The 16,294-nt window shown below is 48.3% G+C and overlaps 1 protein-coding gene across 2 annotated transcripts; it reads right to left on the reverse strand.

The window, feature by feature from the left end:
* Nucleotides 1-61: 61 nt before the first annotated feature.
* gdf11 (growth differentiation factor 11) lies at nt 62-15,314 on the reverse strand. 2 transcript variants are annotated; one of them, XM_029151634.3, is made up of 3 exons: nt 14,504-15,314; nt 4,376-4,749; nt 62-2,917 (listed from the first exon to the last, which is right to left on the reverse strand). In XM_029151634.3, the coding sequence occupies exons 1-3, from the start codon at nt 14,916-14,918 to the stop codon at nt 2,537-2,539; spliced, it is 1,170 nt and encodes a 389-aa protein (XP_029007467.1). In that variant the 5' UTR covers nt 14,919-15,314; the 3' UTR covers nt 62-2,536. The 2 variants fall into 2 exon arrangements, with proteins under 2 accessions (XP_029007467.1, XP_029007468.1); XM_029151635.3 differs by having other exon boundaries at nt 62-2,914; nt 14,504-15,311.
* Between the last annotated feature and the right edge of the window lie 980 nt (nt 15,315-16,294).

Consider the following 16,294-nt stretch of genomic DNA (forward strand, 5'->3'; position numbering starts at 1 on the left):
TTGAAACAGCACCTACTATAAGTAGTTCTGGTGCGCAAACAGGAGGAAATAAACAAGAAAGCACTTTAAGCTAAATAAATGATTTATTGTACAAAAGAAAAATGGCAGTAAATAAACAACAAAAGGCAAACATAACAATCGAACAGTGATTCATATGCACAACCGTTAAACTACAAAGTTGGGATGGTGTTTTTTTTTCCATTACAAAGACCAGAGGGATGAAGGGGGGAAGTGAGGAACTATTAGAAGCGGTGAACCTGTCCAAAACGTCATAAAGGTCAACATTTGGGTAAATATTTACATAGAGATTTCTTCCTCTCATATATTTATATGAAACACTCTCAAACATACCAGTATACAAACACTAAAGGTCAGCTTTAACCATAGATGTGGACGCAGCTAATTATTTCCTTTGACCACACATTACAGAGACACTACTGTCAGTACCTCGATCTGGACCTGAGAGTAAGGGCTCACTGTGGCTTCATCGGCGTCTCTAGAGGGGGCGTTGAGCTCTGGCTGCTTGGTACAAATTGATAAAAGCAAGGTGAGGTAGACAGACTTTGAAATGCTTTGTAGTTAATATTAATAAATAGACAAATGACTAGTTGAATTATTTCCCATCACTGCCCCTAAATTTGCCTCTGAAATGAAACAACATGTCCTCTACTTTGGCTACGGACCCCCGGACGCCGCTCCGCAGAAACACGAGGGCCAAAGCAGGTTGGAGTGGAGGGGACGCGAAGCGGGACGCGAAGCGGGACGCGGCGGCGGCGTCTCTAAGGTTACGGGCTACGGGCTCGCTGGGCGTTGGGCCGTTCTCCAGTTAAAGCGTTCTACGTGGGTCACAACCGGACGCTAGTTTCACACGCGACTCGTCGCAGCGGCGCGGGCGAGGAGGCCTTTCAGGCCGCGGGTGCAGCACGTCCGGGGTTTTTCCAGGTCGGATCGAAGCGCGCATGGACAGGCCCCCGCTTCAGGCGAGAGTCGGCAAAAGCGTGACGGAATCGGAAGGAAGCGACAACCCCTCTAGTTTACGGTTTGTCACAAGCTTGAATAGTCTTTTAATGCTCTACTGTACAAGCTCTTTAACTCCTCACGCCGTGAACGTCCCATAGTGCAAAATTTATTGTTGGTAAGGTAGAGTGCCCCCAAAAAGGTTTTTGTGCCCCCTTTTTTTAATATATACATATATCATTTATATATAATGTCAGAAGGCTCTTCCTTTATCCAACAGCATAGTGCTTTCGTTTACAACAAGGATATCTTTGCTGTGACATCCAGGAGACAAAGACAGACTTCACGCATACTAATCTACGCCGCGTTCAAGCACTAACAATATTTTCTCCGTAACAGTGCCGATGATGATGATGGTGATGATGATGATGATGATGCAGCCGAGGCTGAGGTGAATGGGGGCATTTCACAATGCGATCAAAAACGCTCGTCGGTGGCTGAGTTACATTCTTGATTTTTCTTTCGGGTGGTTTCTTGTGACTTTTTTTTTTAAAGGCTGTTATTTAGGAGTACAGTACTGCAGTTAAAGGATTTTGCATCTTAGCGTTTCTGAAACTACCATTGACCGGTGAAGTGGCTCTGCGATATGTACATGTACTCTCTCCTCCCGCTCTCAGACGGCGCCGAGCGGCTTCAGCATCTACATAACAGCTGCGTTTCACAATTTAGTGTGCAGGTCGGAACCGAATCTGTATCTTAACAGACTTCAATCGTCCACTTTGAAAGAGCTGAAATGCTATAACCTCCTTTTTCTACTTTTTGAGTTTTACAAGACTACAAATAAAAAAGATCAAAGTTCCTGTGAAAAGGTTTTGTAGATACTCAAGAATGTCACACTGGGGTGTTATACATTAATAGAGGGTATAGGTTTGGTTTTGAATCTCCACAACACGTAACATCTCTGTAGCACATCTCAACAACATTTGTAAACAAATTATTTACTAAGTGTATTTCTAACGGTGAATCACGCTGGATGGATTTTGCTCTTTTTGTTAAAGTGATAAATTGCAAAGCGCCGCTGATCGCACCCCCTTGCAAACAGCCTGCAGATGCAATCTCTGGCCTGTGAGTGTGTGAGTGAAATGAAGCGTCGCCAAACTTTAAGCCTGAAATTACTTTAAAAATATTGGAAATGCTCGCGTCTCCTGTTATCTCGATCCACTAACCTGGATATTCCACAAAGAAAAATAAACGCAAAACTAACACATACTCTAGTTTTGTCTTATTTACCATTTCCTGAAGCTGCTCCACAGGCACAACCTCTTTAAATCATTTGTAATGCACTGTATCTTTCCATCACTCAGTCTATTTTTGATTCATTTATAATTTTTTTTTTCACATTTAGACTCCATTTAATTACTGGAAAAATAGAAACCCAGTGGGATGTTTGTGTGGCTGAGCAAAGGTGTAATCTGATGCCAAGGAGTGGGTTCTGGTGCCAAGGAAGAGCTCCGTAAGGGTTTTTCGGGTACTTTGATGCGGTGGTGGCGATACGCGAGCCTGTGTTTGCCCATGGAGCCTAGGAGCAGCCACATCTGTCCACCACCATCCCCGGGATCTTGCCGTGGATGATCTGCTGCTTGTCATTGAAGTAGAGCATGTTAATGGGGGACATCTTGGTGGGGGTGCAGCAGGGCCCCGCGGAGCCTCGGGGGTTCGCGTGCTGCACCAGGTGGGTGTGCGGGTACTTCTGCATGAACATGTACTCGCACTGGCCGGAGCAGTAGTTGGCTTTGTAGCGCTTGGGCGCGATGATCCAGTCCCAGCCGAAGGCCTCGAAATCCACCGTCAGAGGGTAGCGGCAGCAGCGCGACTCCGTGGAGTGCTCGTCGCAGTCCAGGCCGAGGTTTCGCCGGGAGCGCTTGGTCGTCTCGAGAACCTTCACTTCCAGGAACGGCTGCTGGAATCAGGGGGAGGGGAGAAGGAGAAAGAGGTGGTTATAAGAGAACGACAGCAGCGGGATGAGCCCAGGTCTGAAGAAAGAGTCAGTGCTCACAGAGTCAGTGCTCACAGAGTTAGTGCTCACAGAGTCAGTGTTCAGAGAGTCAGTGCTCACAGAGTCAGTGCTCACAGAGTCAGTGCTCACAGAGTCAGTGTTCACAGAGTCAGCGCTCACAGAGTCAGTGTTCACAGAGTCAGTGTTCACAGAGTCAGCGCTCACAGAGTCAGTGCTCAGCTCATCAGCATCATGTGATTTTACCATACTTTGCTTTTCTAACCCATAAAAATTTCCCAATTAGTGAAAAAGACTCTAAAAGTGTAACAGAACCGGGCCTTTCCTGACACCGGTGCCTGGCTCCGAGCGCATCGTTTGATTAATGACGCAGGAGGTCATCTGCGGCCTGCCGCAACCTTGACCTTTGGGGCGAAGCAGGCGGATCAAATATTTTACTCCATCATGTTTGTTTTACAAAGCCTTCCTGTCCCCACAGTGATTCCAGCTGGGCGTCAGCACAGTCCCCGTGACGCATTCAAAGGAGGAAACGGGCTGAAAGGCCGCCGGGGTGAGCCCGTGTCAGCGCGGCCTTTAGGGCCTTTGTTGCAGAAGACGGACCCAAAGGATCAGGGAGACGCAGAATTGGACTCTTTCTGTGCTTGTTGTGTTTCATTTTGTGTTTTGATCTTTCTTTTTTTCCGGCTCTAGAATAATACTGCACACTGCTGCGTGCTCAGAGACGCCAGAGCTGACCTCTGATATGTGTTGTGAACATCCGACCTACATGGTCACTGGGTAAATACTGTATGTAGCGTTGCTTAAATGGACTTACTGGAGTTACTGGCCAACACATTAAACTTAAACAGTGCAAAAGATGCTACTTTTCTCGCAGTATTCGGGAGTGAAAAATGGAGGCAGTGCTTTATTAACACGACCAGTTTATGGTTAGAAAAGTATCTTTAAAACAGATCAATGCTTTGAAGTGGTGTTTGGTCAAAGGACGGGGACGTGACGGCAGCTGGGCTGAGCGACACCTGGTTTAACGTGAATCGGCCGCTAAGTGCGGCTTTTAGCGTAAATGCAGCTTCACAGAGAGCTCGTTCTCTCTCAGCGGCAGGTGTTTGAATACATTTGTGCCCATAAAGAAGTGCGGCTGTTAAAGGTCACGCGTGGCGTTGGCTTTCATGGCCTCTGGTGGAGCGCACACACTCAGACTGATCAACAACACTGTCCTTTTATGTCACGGAGCGCGTGTCTCCCCTGGTTTTCACTCGAACCCATTCAGGCATCGAATGCACTTCATTTACTTGGAGCCTTGCGTTTCTGAGCCCTGTGGTCACCGTTGCATCTACTCATTCAGGCCACTGTTTCCCCCTGGTCTGAGCTGTGACGCGCCCCGGGGGCAGGTCTGAGGGTCCTTACCAGCCCCTCCTCCCCAGGCCGCAGCGAGGTGACCGCCAGGTCGTTGCCGCTCTCGTCGAAGGCGTTGATGTCGATCCCCCAGTTGGTGTGCGGCTGCTTGAACCAGTTCTGCAGCACGTGCTTGAAGTCGATGCTCTGCCAGTGGCCGACGCGGGAGTTGAGCTCGATCTTCAGCGAGCGGATGCGGATGTGGCGGCTGCCCTGCTCCGTGACGGGCTTCAGCCGCAGGATCTGCAGGTAGACGGTGGAGGTCTGCTGCAGCGGCCGCAGGTACACCCACAGCTGGGCCTTCAGCACCTTGGTGAACATCAGCTTGGGGCTGAACTTGAAGAAGCAGCAGCTCGGCTTGCCGTTCACCTGCACCAGGGGCTCGGCTGTGGAGAGAAGAGAGCCCAGTGAATGTGTTGACATGGATCCTTTCAATCAGTAAATGGATTAAGACGCATAAGTAAACATATTATACACAGTATTAACATAATGAAGGCAGCTTCAGTGAGGGAACAGAACTAGGTCTTGCACAGGTTTTGGACATTTCCCCTGTGATGAGTAGTCATTTGAAGAAGCTGTTGGTTTCAACCACAGTATGAACGGATGCTTATTTGAGTGCAGTGAGTGTCTGGTCTCCGTCCATGCACGCGTTGGGTCGACGCGATCGCGGTCGCAAACACAGATGCATTTGCATATTAAAACAGGGATAAATAATGGCGGCCAGTGGCCAGATGGTAACCTTAGAGTCCCCTGGGTGGGTCGTAATGAAATGGCCTAACGCAACATTACAAGTCGCAGAATGAAAGCGTGTTCGGTGTTGGCGAGAGGCTGTGGTCGCACGCGTTGGGGAGTGGATTAAGGGTTGCGTCAAAGAGCGCCAGGCGCCTCCTAAGACACGCCGATTTATTCCTGTCATGATCTTCCTGTGATTTGCGCCACATGTCAGATCTGCACACGCTTCATTTACATAGACCTCCATCTGATATAATGACAGCCATCCGTTGCATACATACATTCATTTCCATGTAAAACGTTCATTTATTAAGGGAAATTTATTCTGCATCCATCAGAGCACAATAGAGAATCCAATCTGTCCATTCTCAGAGACTTTGTTACAGATTTCCCTAAGTTGCTTTCTGCCATTTTCTGGAAAGTGGAATGTAGTTTCTTTCTTTATACACACACAAAAGATATATATATATATATATAAATACAAAAGAGCTAGAATCTGCTTGGACGTGTCAATCATTGCTAAATCTGAGGCTACTCAGGCAAACTGCAAATGCTTCCTGGGTCAAAAGGTTATTTGGCACCTCAGCCTAGTTAAGAAATGGGATCAGGGGTCAAAACCGTCAGCCTCTTTACATCTCAGGGGTGCTGGGGAGGGGCAGCCCTAACAGCCAGATTGAGTTTGAAGGTCAAGGTCGACCCTGTGGCGATGGTAATATGTTTTTCGTCACAACGCACCTTTTCGACAGCAGAGCCATTTGGAGTTTTGGCATCAACCACGGACGCCCCAGACAACAGCGGATTGTTAATCTAACCCTATTTTACCGGAACAGAACACTGCAGCAGACCCTGTTTTTATCCTGAACCAGTGTTGCAATTGAATCGCGGGCCTGCGTCAGGGGTATGAATTCACTGAGGTTCGGATGGATCCATTAGAGTCCAGGGCCACCATTGACCGCGGGCCAAGCCGCGGACAGACGTGGTCCTTCAGCTTGTATTTTCAGGGACAGTCATTAGCGAGTGTGAATTCTACAGTGTCTCACGCTGGACAATGTTCCTTTTAATGGGTTGCTGGGGTCACAGCAATTAACGTGGGCGGCGTTGTGTTTGCTCATCAGCACCAAACGGGGAATTAATGATTCTGCGGTTCACTTCTGATTCCTACATTTGGTGGTGGGCACTTTTTCATTGCCTTTGTTGAGGTCCCGCTAATAAATAACAGTCCGGCGAGTCCAGGTTCATTTTCGTGAGGCGTTTCCGCGTAAAGGGGAAACGTGAGACGCGGCGCCCGCGCACCGCCGTCCCGTTAAGACCCCGGTTATTAAACACACATGCAGGACATGTGAGCTACGTCATGTTAAACAAAGCTGGCATTGATAGGTGGAATCAGTTTGGGCCTTTATAGATCCTTTAAGAGCCGAAGCAAGAAGCAAATTGCAGCCCCGCGTCTTGGCAGGGCGTCCCACTTGTGCCGCAGCAGCAAAGCTAGCTTGTAAAGACCCCAGAAAAACCGACGGGACATTTAATCCTTTCTCCTGAACCGGACCGCTCCTGCTGCCATAGCGCATTCACAAAGCGCCATAATTTTATGGCATCTGCAGGGCTTTTTAACGGCTTAATTTCCTGAGGAGTCCGTTTGGTTATAGCTCATTGCCGTGACCCCCTGATGTCAATAAGGCCTGAGTTTTGTAGCAGCAGTAACGATGCTGAGGATGGAAAAAAATCCCCGAGCGGCGAAGTCGCTTCTCCTTCTTCTTCTCTTTCCCCAAAAAAGTACAAAAGCAGCTCCGGTGAGGCTTTTCCAGCGCAAACGGGGCCTGTTTGAGTTTCCTCCTGGTTTTTCCAGCTTGCTTCGTTATTACGGCGGAGGATTTCCCCGTGGCACAGTTGCCGCCCACGCCTGGCGAGCGTTTTACTGCGAACGCGCCGCAGCCGGCCTGCAGGTGAGCCCATCAAACATCTGGAGGAGCCCCCGGGTACCTGGGTCCCACGGTTGGCCCACGGCCTCCTATACAGGCCCGTAAAGGGAGCCACGTGGCCTATAAGGCCCGATTCAACGCGCCATCTGTCCGCTTTAATACCACCACAGGTCATTTTAAATTTAAATGCTTCTAATAACGGGTGTGATGCAGCCGCAGTTATGTTCCGCCGGAGGACGGGACGACTGAGCCCGTTTAGCCGACGGGCAGAGGAGGAAGTTACACGATGAGCAGAAAACGCAATGTTCCGGGTTAGAAGATGTTTATTCATCTGTCATCAGCTTCAGAACCACAACTGAACCTCGGGCTTTAACCTCAACATGGTGAAACATCCAGCCTTCCCTTGTTGTTAGAGCATAAACCAGCTGCTACAGGTTCTTTGTTAAATATGACGCAAGATAACGCGACTCGCGACTCTGCTTAAGAGCGACAGGCCTTTTGATCATTCTGTGAAAAAAAAATCGTACAATTTTATTTTTGCGCCGAATTTATGGATTTAGCGATCTTTGCCACGACATTCATCACACATTCAATTAAAAAGGTTCCACTCCTCATGGAAACTCTTGAAGGGCCATGAAGTGCGTATTGAACACTAGTGCCAATTAATTAAAAAAAAACAAAAAAAAAAACGCGGCTGCTGAGAAGCAACGTTCATCTATTGTTACTGTTCAAATTACCAGCGCATAATGGTTTAAATCCAGATAGGATTTTCATTTGCATATATATATCTATATTTTCTTTTCGTAATGGGAAATGCAAATGTGCCATTTTGTGGTGAATATGTGTTTGGGAGCCTTCGTGTTGAATAATTGTGACTCTAGGGTATCCCCACGCACCTCGGCATATTAATCATCGTGACACGTTCACGACCCTTCTAATAAGACAGGGGCCACAGTGCACCCCCTCAAACATCCCATCCCACCCCAGCCCCACTCCCTCTTTGTCTCTGGGCTACTCCCAGGGGACGGGAGAGGGTGGTGGGGGAGGTCGGGCTCGAGCTGGGCACGGAGAGGGGGGGTGCGTGTGTGTGTGTGTGTGTGAAGTTAGACCCCCTCATTCAGAAGCCCTCCCCTGGGACAACGGCAGGCACAAGACTCCTATTAGGCCTGAGCACAGTAGCCCCCCAGGAGCAACAAAAGACACCTCCTAATGCTCCCTGTTCTAGCTCAGTGAGCACACACACACGGAAACATGCGAGCACACAAAAACACAGAACGCGCACAAGCGCCGAGCTGACGGACATCAGCAAACAGACTCGGGGCTCATTGTTTTTTTGTGTTTGGGGTTTTATATGTTTGTATTATGAGGGGAACGTCTGCAGGACTTGTCCAGCAGGACGGGGCCCGAGGAAGAAAGGAGCGTGCAGTGAAGTGCAATAAGGTGGACAGCTGGACAGCAGGAAGCAGGCTGGTGTGTGTGTGTGTGTGTGTGTGTGTGTGTGCGTGCGCTTGAGACGCTAACGTCAGAGGACAATGCTCCACTCGCTTTCCAAATATCAGAACCCAAAAACTCTTTACTTATTGGATTCAAGTGGAACCGTGACGGAGCAGAAAGGCCAACGACAGACTTACAGCAACCAACAGCTGATCATTATGGTCTGTCCCACATTAGGACAGGGGTGAAACCTGAGCTTTATGTTGAAGCTGTAACAGTGTTCTCCTAAACGATGGTTATCACAACCAGATCTTACAAATACACATGAATTTGACTTTATTGCACCAAAGCTTTTGTAAAAGGAAGACAAACAAACGATTCAACCATATGTCACAATACGTGGTGATGTCCAATTAAAGTGATGTATTATATACATATAATACATGACATGTTTATTGTAACATTATATTGTTATAAGCGAGTGCTAATTAAAAGTCAGTGTCCTGAGGAGACTGTGTTCAACCATTAGACTCCACTGTGGACCAGCGTAAACAGGTGAATCTGACGGAGACCAGAGCAAACATCACTGGAAGTTATGCAGAAACAAAATGGAGGCATGTTTCATCCACTACGTGACTGATGGACCTGTGTCGTGGCAACACAGCGATGGTTCATTAAGTTCATTTCTTTCTTCCTGTGTTCAGCCACAGTCGGTCTGAAGGTGCAGTACTGGGGGAGAAACTCATAATGATGCTGATGTTCCTGACTCAAAATAACAAAAGAAGGTAAGTAAATCCATCACCTTAATGGTTGCATGGAACTTAAACACCCGTGATCAGTGGTGAATAGAAACAAATCTATTTTAAAAAATTGTTCATCTAAGCTTAGAAATAAATTGCAAATATCTAATAATATATATATATATATATGGCAGCAGTCAAACTGCTCAAACTGAACCAGATGTCTATTTTACTCACATTATCAAACACACACACACGCACACACACACGCACACACACACACACACACACACACATACGCACACACACACGCACACACACACACACACACACACACACACACACACACACACACACACACGCGCGCGCACACACACACGCACACACACACACACACACACACACACACACACACACACACACACACACACACACACACACACACACACACACACACACACCATGCACCAATTAGCTCTAACAGCTTCAATGTGTAAACTCTCTCCCTGGAAAGGTTTCTGTTTAAATCCACCAAAACGTGCCAGAGGTTCATCCACGCGTTTGCAGCCGAGCCCAGGTCTCTCCTCCACCGCATGGCTTCTTCTGGATCCTTCCTGCCATGCGTTCCCTTTATGAGCTGCTTTTATTATATAACCCCTGTCCCTACAGAAATCACTTTGCATTTTCATAATGACCGTCCTGGGGTGATGTGGGCACGGCAGGAAGCAGCGCAACCACAGGTGATGAACGCGGCGAGGAGCTGCTCTGCTCCGCCACAGAGAAGGGGGTCATTAAATTTTCATGTGGATAATCACGAAGCAGCCCGCTGTTGATTGTGCGTCTTCCCGACGCGGCCGCTCCCGGCGGGCTCCACGTTGTGCCCATGCAGCACTTCCTTTGCCTAAACGCCTCTCCGATTTAATGGGCTGCTTCCATAAACGGATCCTCAGCAGCTCCGAGCCCGAACGCATCCATCAAGCAATGATCTCCATTTTATCTCCTCGCCACCCCCTCCTCCTCCCCCTGCTCGTGTTCCTACACAGATCTTAATTACTGGTGTGAAGTAATTATTTCCTTTATTAGTGAAACATAACATCTGTTTCAGGTCTTTTTAATTGTACCTATAAAACCCTTCCATGATTTCTGTCCCTTTAGGATAGGACGGGGCTGCTTGTTGCTCCCTGTGGACTCACTCTCTTAAGCCCCAGCCCCCCCCTCTTGCCCCTGCAGCATGATGCGCCTCACTCGATCACACTCCTCTAAAGAAGCAACAAGGAGCTTGTCAGTGGGAAGACATAAAACAGGAGACGACGCCTGAGACGCAGATACTGAGCAGACGTAACTTTAAATTGTTATCAACAAATCGCGTATCTCCACATTCTAACGTGTTCCCGAACGCCCAGCGGACACGGCTCAGCTCCGGGGACCGGCAGCCAGGAGCGTGGGAAAAGGGGAAGGAGTGAGATTCCTGAGCTCCTGAGGAAATTTTGTCCCTGTATTAATAGACTTTGGTCCCTTTGAAATTTTATTAGCCATAAAGTTGACAGTATGTTGTGCAATTTCTTCAGCCCTGCAGAGCGTTCTTTCTTTCTCTCTTTCTTTCTTAGCTCTGTGCTGCCCTTTTTTAAACAAACCGGTCGAGGCCCTTGTGTCCAAACAATTCAATCCCAAAGTTTATCTTTCCCTCAACTGATGCCTGCAGCTGAACAGAGCCAACAGGTGTCATCGTCAAACTGAGACCTCCATGGAATAAATAAATCTATAAAAACCTCACGTAGACATCAACTTTCAGTAAACACCGGCCAATGGCTTGAAGACGGTCCGACTTCTGCTGCTCTGTCCTTTTAGCACTCTCCCTCTTAATTTTTATGGTTCCTGCACCTTCAGGAAATGACCCTTTTATAGGGTCAACACTATAAAAGACTTGTTTTTTTTGTGGGAGTGGTTAGTGGATGGGTGTGTGTGTGTGCGTGTGTGTGTGTGTGTGCGCGTGTGTGTGTGCGTGTGTGTGTGTGTGTGTGTGTGTTTGTGTGTGTGTGTGTGTGTGTGTGTGTGTGTGTGTGTGTGCGTGTGTGTGTGTGTGTGTGTGCGCGTGTGTGTGTGCGTGTGTGTGTGTGTGTGTGTGTGTGTGTTGGGGGATAAGTGTTCAAGTTACTACCGGTTCATCTTTGCTGCCAAAGAAAGAGACCCGATGAGGTTAATAGTCTCCCCTTCCAATATATCACATAGCTGTGAACTCTGTGACCTTTTTTGTCAATAGGAGAACTTTTCTCTGGAGTGTGTGTGCGAGTGTGTGGGTGTGTTTGAGCATCCCTGTGTGTCTACACAGTGTGCACATGTGGAGATCAGTACAGATATTCCCAACATGTGTGTGGATGTTCATTGTAGCATATTACAGAGTTGTGTAAGCTGCCTGAACCAAATGACCCTCGTCTAAACAGGATTACATAATAATACCAGTAGCCTTTAAATGATGAAACAAGAGGTTTTGAGAAGAACTGAGTAGTGGCTACAATGGTTTTATATGTGACCTTTATCTGGAAGTCGGAAAATTAGAGATAAAGAGTTTTTATAATGTAAAATAAGCTGCTGCTTCTTGTTCCCGGTGAATCTCAAAATGATCAATTAAATTAAAGTTTACAATACAATAAAACTAGAACTAGTCCACAGAGTCTCCTCGTCTCCTTCAGCGCTAACGCTGACGGGCTTCGGCGGCAGGATATGAAGTGTGGGCACAGACGAGCGCGACAGCATCAACAGAGAGGAAGAGATGGCCACTGATAGCGGAGGACGGTCCGCTCTAAATGTCGTGGACAGGTGACGAATGGGAGCGAGCCGGGGTCAAAGCCTCACCCCGCCGCGGGCGCAACGCGGGGGAGCCTCCAAATGCGCACTTTGTATGCGCGTTCGCGAGCGCCGCGCACATAAATCAACATCCGCCAACTCATCTCATATTCAGCTCATATTTTAATGCAAATAAGCAACGCTGCGCTGGAGGACGACCCCGATACGACGCGCACGCGGCCCGATTTAAGCGTGAACAGGGAGCGGAGCCATCACCTACCCGGCGCTCGCTACGCAGGCGGAAGCCTCTGCCGCACTGTGATATAAATAGCTGTACATTTCCATGAAATTTCATAGTAATTAGAGACCAGGAAGCGTGGACCCTCTGCACCCCTGCTGCGGCACCCACGTACCTTGAGTGAATACTAAGAAGCAACTCTGGCACAGGTCCTGTTCAGTATGTACTGTGTGAACCCACATGGCCCATCAAAGGCACTGTGCACAAGCATGAAAGGGTGACTGGGTTCGAGGTGCGTAGGGAATAGTGTTTGAAGTCCTCCCTCTATCAGAGAGACAGAAAAAGGCACTTTTAATCCCGTGGGATCAACGAGGCACCAAAGGCAAAGGAGATGCACTCCTTCTCTAAACTCTTCCACACTGGAGAAAAGAAGAGGAAGCGGAGAGAGAGAGAGGGGAGGAAAAGTGGGGGCGGCGGGGGAGCGGAGGGGGAGGGAGGGTTGGGGGTAGTTATGGAGAGATAGATGATAAGAAGTGCAGCTGACGTAAAGAGACGAGACAAAGGGAACAGGGAGGAAGTGCTGTAACATGACAGATTTAGCAGTAATGTCAGTCATTAGCTCCTCTGGTTGGCACCGGAGACGCCATTAGTGCGCGTCACATGAAGCCCGGTTCTGTGTGTGTGTGTGTGTGTGTGTGTGTGTGTGTGTGTGTGTGTGTGTGTGTGTGTGTGTGTGTGTGTGTGTGCAGAGGATGGCAAAAATACATAACATAGTTTGGGGATCGTGCGATCCTACAGCGCAGACGAGGGCTTCGTTTCCTGCTCCGCGTTCACAGGTCGACAGAGAACGCTCACACGCAGGATACTGACGAGAGGCGGCCCTTCACTCCCTTTACCTGCGGGGACCCGAGTGGCCCCACTCAACACACAACAGGGTTCCAGTATTACATAAGGTTCCCAATGACTTGGCAGGGAATTAAAACCAATTACAAGCTGGTGGTGGAACAGGAAAAAAAAGGATAGAGGCCAATAAATGTTCTGCTGTGAACAGGTGTGTCAGGCATCAAAACACACAGACAGATAGAAAGATGGATGGATGGATGGATGGATGGATGGATGGATGGATGGATGGATGGATGGATGGATGGATGGATGGATGGATGGATGGATGGATGGATGGATAGATAGATAGATAGATAGATAGATAGATAGATAGATAGATAGACAGACAGACAGACAGACAGACAGGTTCTGGTTCAGTCTTGGGACCATAGATTGTATAATTTGGAGCTTCGTCCGCCTTGTGCAGAATATATTACGTGTGTAAATGTTGAACCCCGCGATTCGCGAGGGAAAGGTCACACACTCCCCTCGACCCTAAGTGATTCTCTGTCTTTGTGTACTCGTGGTGAAAAAAAAAACGAGCTGCGCCTATAAACTTCGCATTTAAAAGGCAAGTGCGGCCGAGGGGGGCCGCCGCATGAGGGGAACAATAGCAGCTTTTTGGACACACTTTTTCTCACTGCGATGAACAGCAGGGAGACCGGTAGAGCCTCCTATAAAAGAGCGATAGAGCACAGCTGCCGGGGTTCAACAGTAATTTTATAAAATGTCTCCGAGGGGCCTGCCTGCGGTTTAGCGTTGGATTTATGGGAAACTATAAGAGGCCGAGCAAATTGTTAGGGGGCAATAATCGGAGGGCCTCACGACGCGATCGCAACTCCGGAGCTTTTATGCAAAGCGAGACATAAAGGATAAAGTGATGCGACTGCCGACCAAATGCCGCATTAGCATTAATAATACACTTGACGTTCGAACGCATCTGTCATGCGTCCTCTCCCCGTCGCGCGCAGAAGTGAAGGGAAGGGGGGAAACTTTAAGGAAGACTGGGGAGTCTTACAGCTAATATTAGACTCCCTCGACACACTTCCCATCATCATCATCACCATCATCATCGTCGTCGTCGTCGTCGTTATAGCCGCCGTTATCGCCGCGAGCACACGAGCCGTGCGTCTTCACGGTGACCGCGCTCTTTATGCCGCTGATTATTGATTTATCAGATCCACATGTAATCCCCATTTTGACAGCCGTGGCGAACAGCTGACCGCAGCCTTTTGTCTCGTTTTATCAGTCCGCCTCAGACGCACGGTCAGGCCCCCAGTTTCAACCTCAAAACGTAGGTTAGGTCACCGACTAGAATGAGCCCCGGGACGGGGCCACTCGGACCTGTCCGCTCCACAATTACGCACATGACGCATTCGGAGACACCATTGTTGGCTGGCGAACTGTTACTCACGCTCAGAGGCCATGGTGATCACGGACTCCGTGGTGGCGTGGTACTCATCCTCCTCCATGAACTCGTCCTGGGACGACGCGTCTCCCTGGAAGTCGTGGTGGTCCAGGAGCTGCTGGAGCGGCGGCGCCTTGGGCAGCAGCTGATTGACCACCTCGCGGCTGATGTTGGGCGCCTGCTTCAGACGCAGCTTGCTCAGGATCTGGGACTTGATGGTCTCCAGCCTCAGCACTTTGCTCTGTTCCCTCCACACGCAGGCGGAGCACTCGTGGGCACCGGCGTCCTCGTCCAGCAGAGACAGCCCGGCGTCCGTGGGCGTCTCGCTGGCCGAAGGAAGCAGCAGGTTGGGCTCGTCGCTCCCCGACCGTCCCAGGGAGATGAGCACCATCAAGCACAATAAGAAGTTGTAGCTCTGCATGACGGTGCGAGGAAACGAGGCAATGCAACTTTTCTTCTGCTCCTTTTACTCCCTGTATCCCGTTATAATCCCCTCTCTCGGATGCGCGCCGCTCCTTGCCTTATCCTAGAGAAGGCAGGGGATCAATGACATGCGTCTAATCCTGTATGATCCCCTCAGAGGTGGTTTTATGCAAAAGGAGCTGGGAATAAATAAAAAAAACAAGCGCGTCCAGTGTGGCTCTGAGCAGGAGGTTTGACTGAAAGTTAATAAATTATCTGTCTGGCGAATGCATAGCCTGCTCATAGGTTGGCTCGTTGCGGCGGTCCTCTGTGCAATTTAGTCCAAGGAGGTGCGCGAATGTTCAGAAGTATCACTGAAAAATGTGCAAGTGCGGCCAAAAAGGGGCTCTTTATATATCTCTGCTGCCCGGTGTCGTAATCTGTCTCCATTGGCTAAGATTGCAACAAAAGGCTTTTAGGTCTGTCACCAAGTCAAGAGGGACAGAGCGAAGGGAGGGAGCGTGTACTGTTATGAGAGGATAACTGTTTTTACAGTGCACAAACAAGGTCTCATGTTGGATTTATCGCCCCGTGAAGTTATTATGATGATGCAATAATGTGGCTCGCTGCTACAGATTCCGGTGGAATTCCTTCAAATTACGCGCAATCCATATATTTGTGGAGCTTTTTTTTAAACAGCACGCTCGCTGGGAACGGATCACCTCTTTGACATCACACGCGATCAGGCGCAACTTATTAATGTGGAACTTTTTTCCAACCTTGCGTTGAGTCCAAGTCTAAGGCAGCGTTAAGGTTTAACAATTGCAGCCAGTGCAGGGATATCTTGTTTGGCAGAGTGATAAAAAGACGAAAAAAAGTATATATCGTAATATATTTTATTCAAACTTAATCTGCGTATTGAATTATGCTATAGTCGGCTTAATATATCATGTATTTCAACTAATTACTTACTTTAAATTTTAATATAAACTATCTTTTATCTCAAATACGCAAAAACTAAGGGTTTAATCGATAGTTAAATCGATGCACATTCATTCATTTGTTTTCATATGTTATATGTTTTAAAGTTATGAGGTTTCAGGGAGTTCTACAAGTGCACTTCTTACAGAATATCGAGTTGTCTTTGAGTAGCAGCGGCATCGCTGACCTACTAGCGCCCTCTGGTGGACCGTTTGCGAGCTGCTACTTTCCCACTCCAGCTCTCCATCCTGGACCCTGGCCACCAGTTTATATAGAGGTGGACACTTCTGGTTCATAAGCTCAACCTGCACCTTTTTGTTTCTTCAAGATCTTTGCTATTATCAAACATGGTGCGTAAACAAACATACTAGTTGGTAAAAGCACAGGCAGTGATTAGTTTGTTACAAGTGGGCT

The sequence above is a fragment of the Betta splendens genome, chromosome 5 (genome assembly GCF_900634795.4).
Source record: "Betta splendens chromosome 5, fBetSpl5.4, whole genome shotgun sequence".
NCBI classification, from domain to species: Eukaryota; Metazoa; Chordata; class Actinopteri; order Anabantiformes; family Osphronemidae; genus Betta; species Betta splendens.

Bases quoted from the DNA above. Each gene is read 5' to 3' on its own strand.
- gdf11 (XM_029151634.3), bottom strand. From the start codon at position 14,918: ATGCAGAGCTACAACTTCTTATTGTGCTTGATGGTGCTCATCTCCCTG. The intron at 4,750-14,503 runs GTGAGTAACAGT...TTCTCTCCACAG, and splicing joins GATCACCATGGCCTCTGAGC to CCGAGCCCCTGGTGCAGGTG. The intron at 2,918-4,375 runs GTAAGGACCCTC...CCCTGATTCCAG, and splicing joins GGCCTGGGGAGGAGGGGCTG to CAGCCGTTCCTGGAAGTGAA.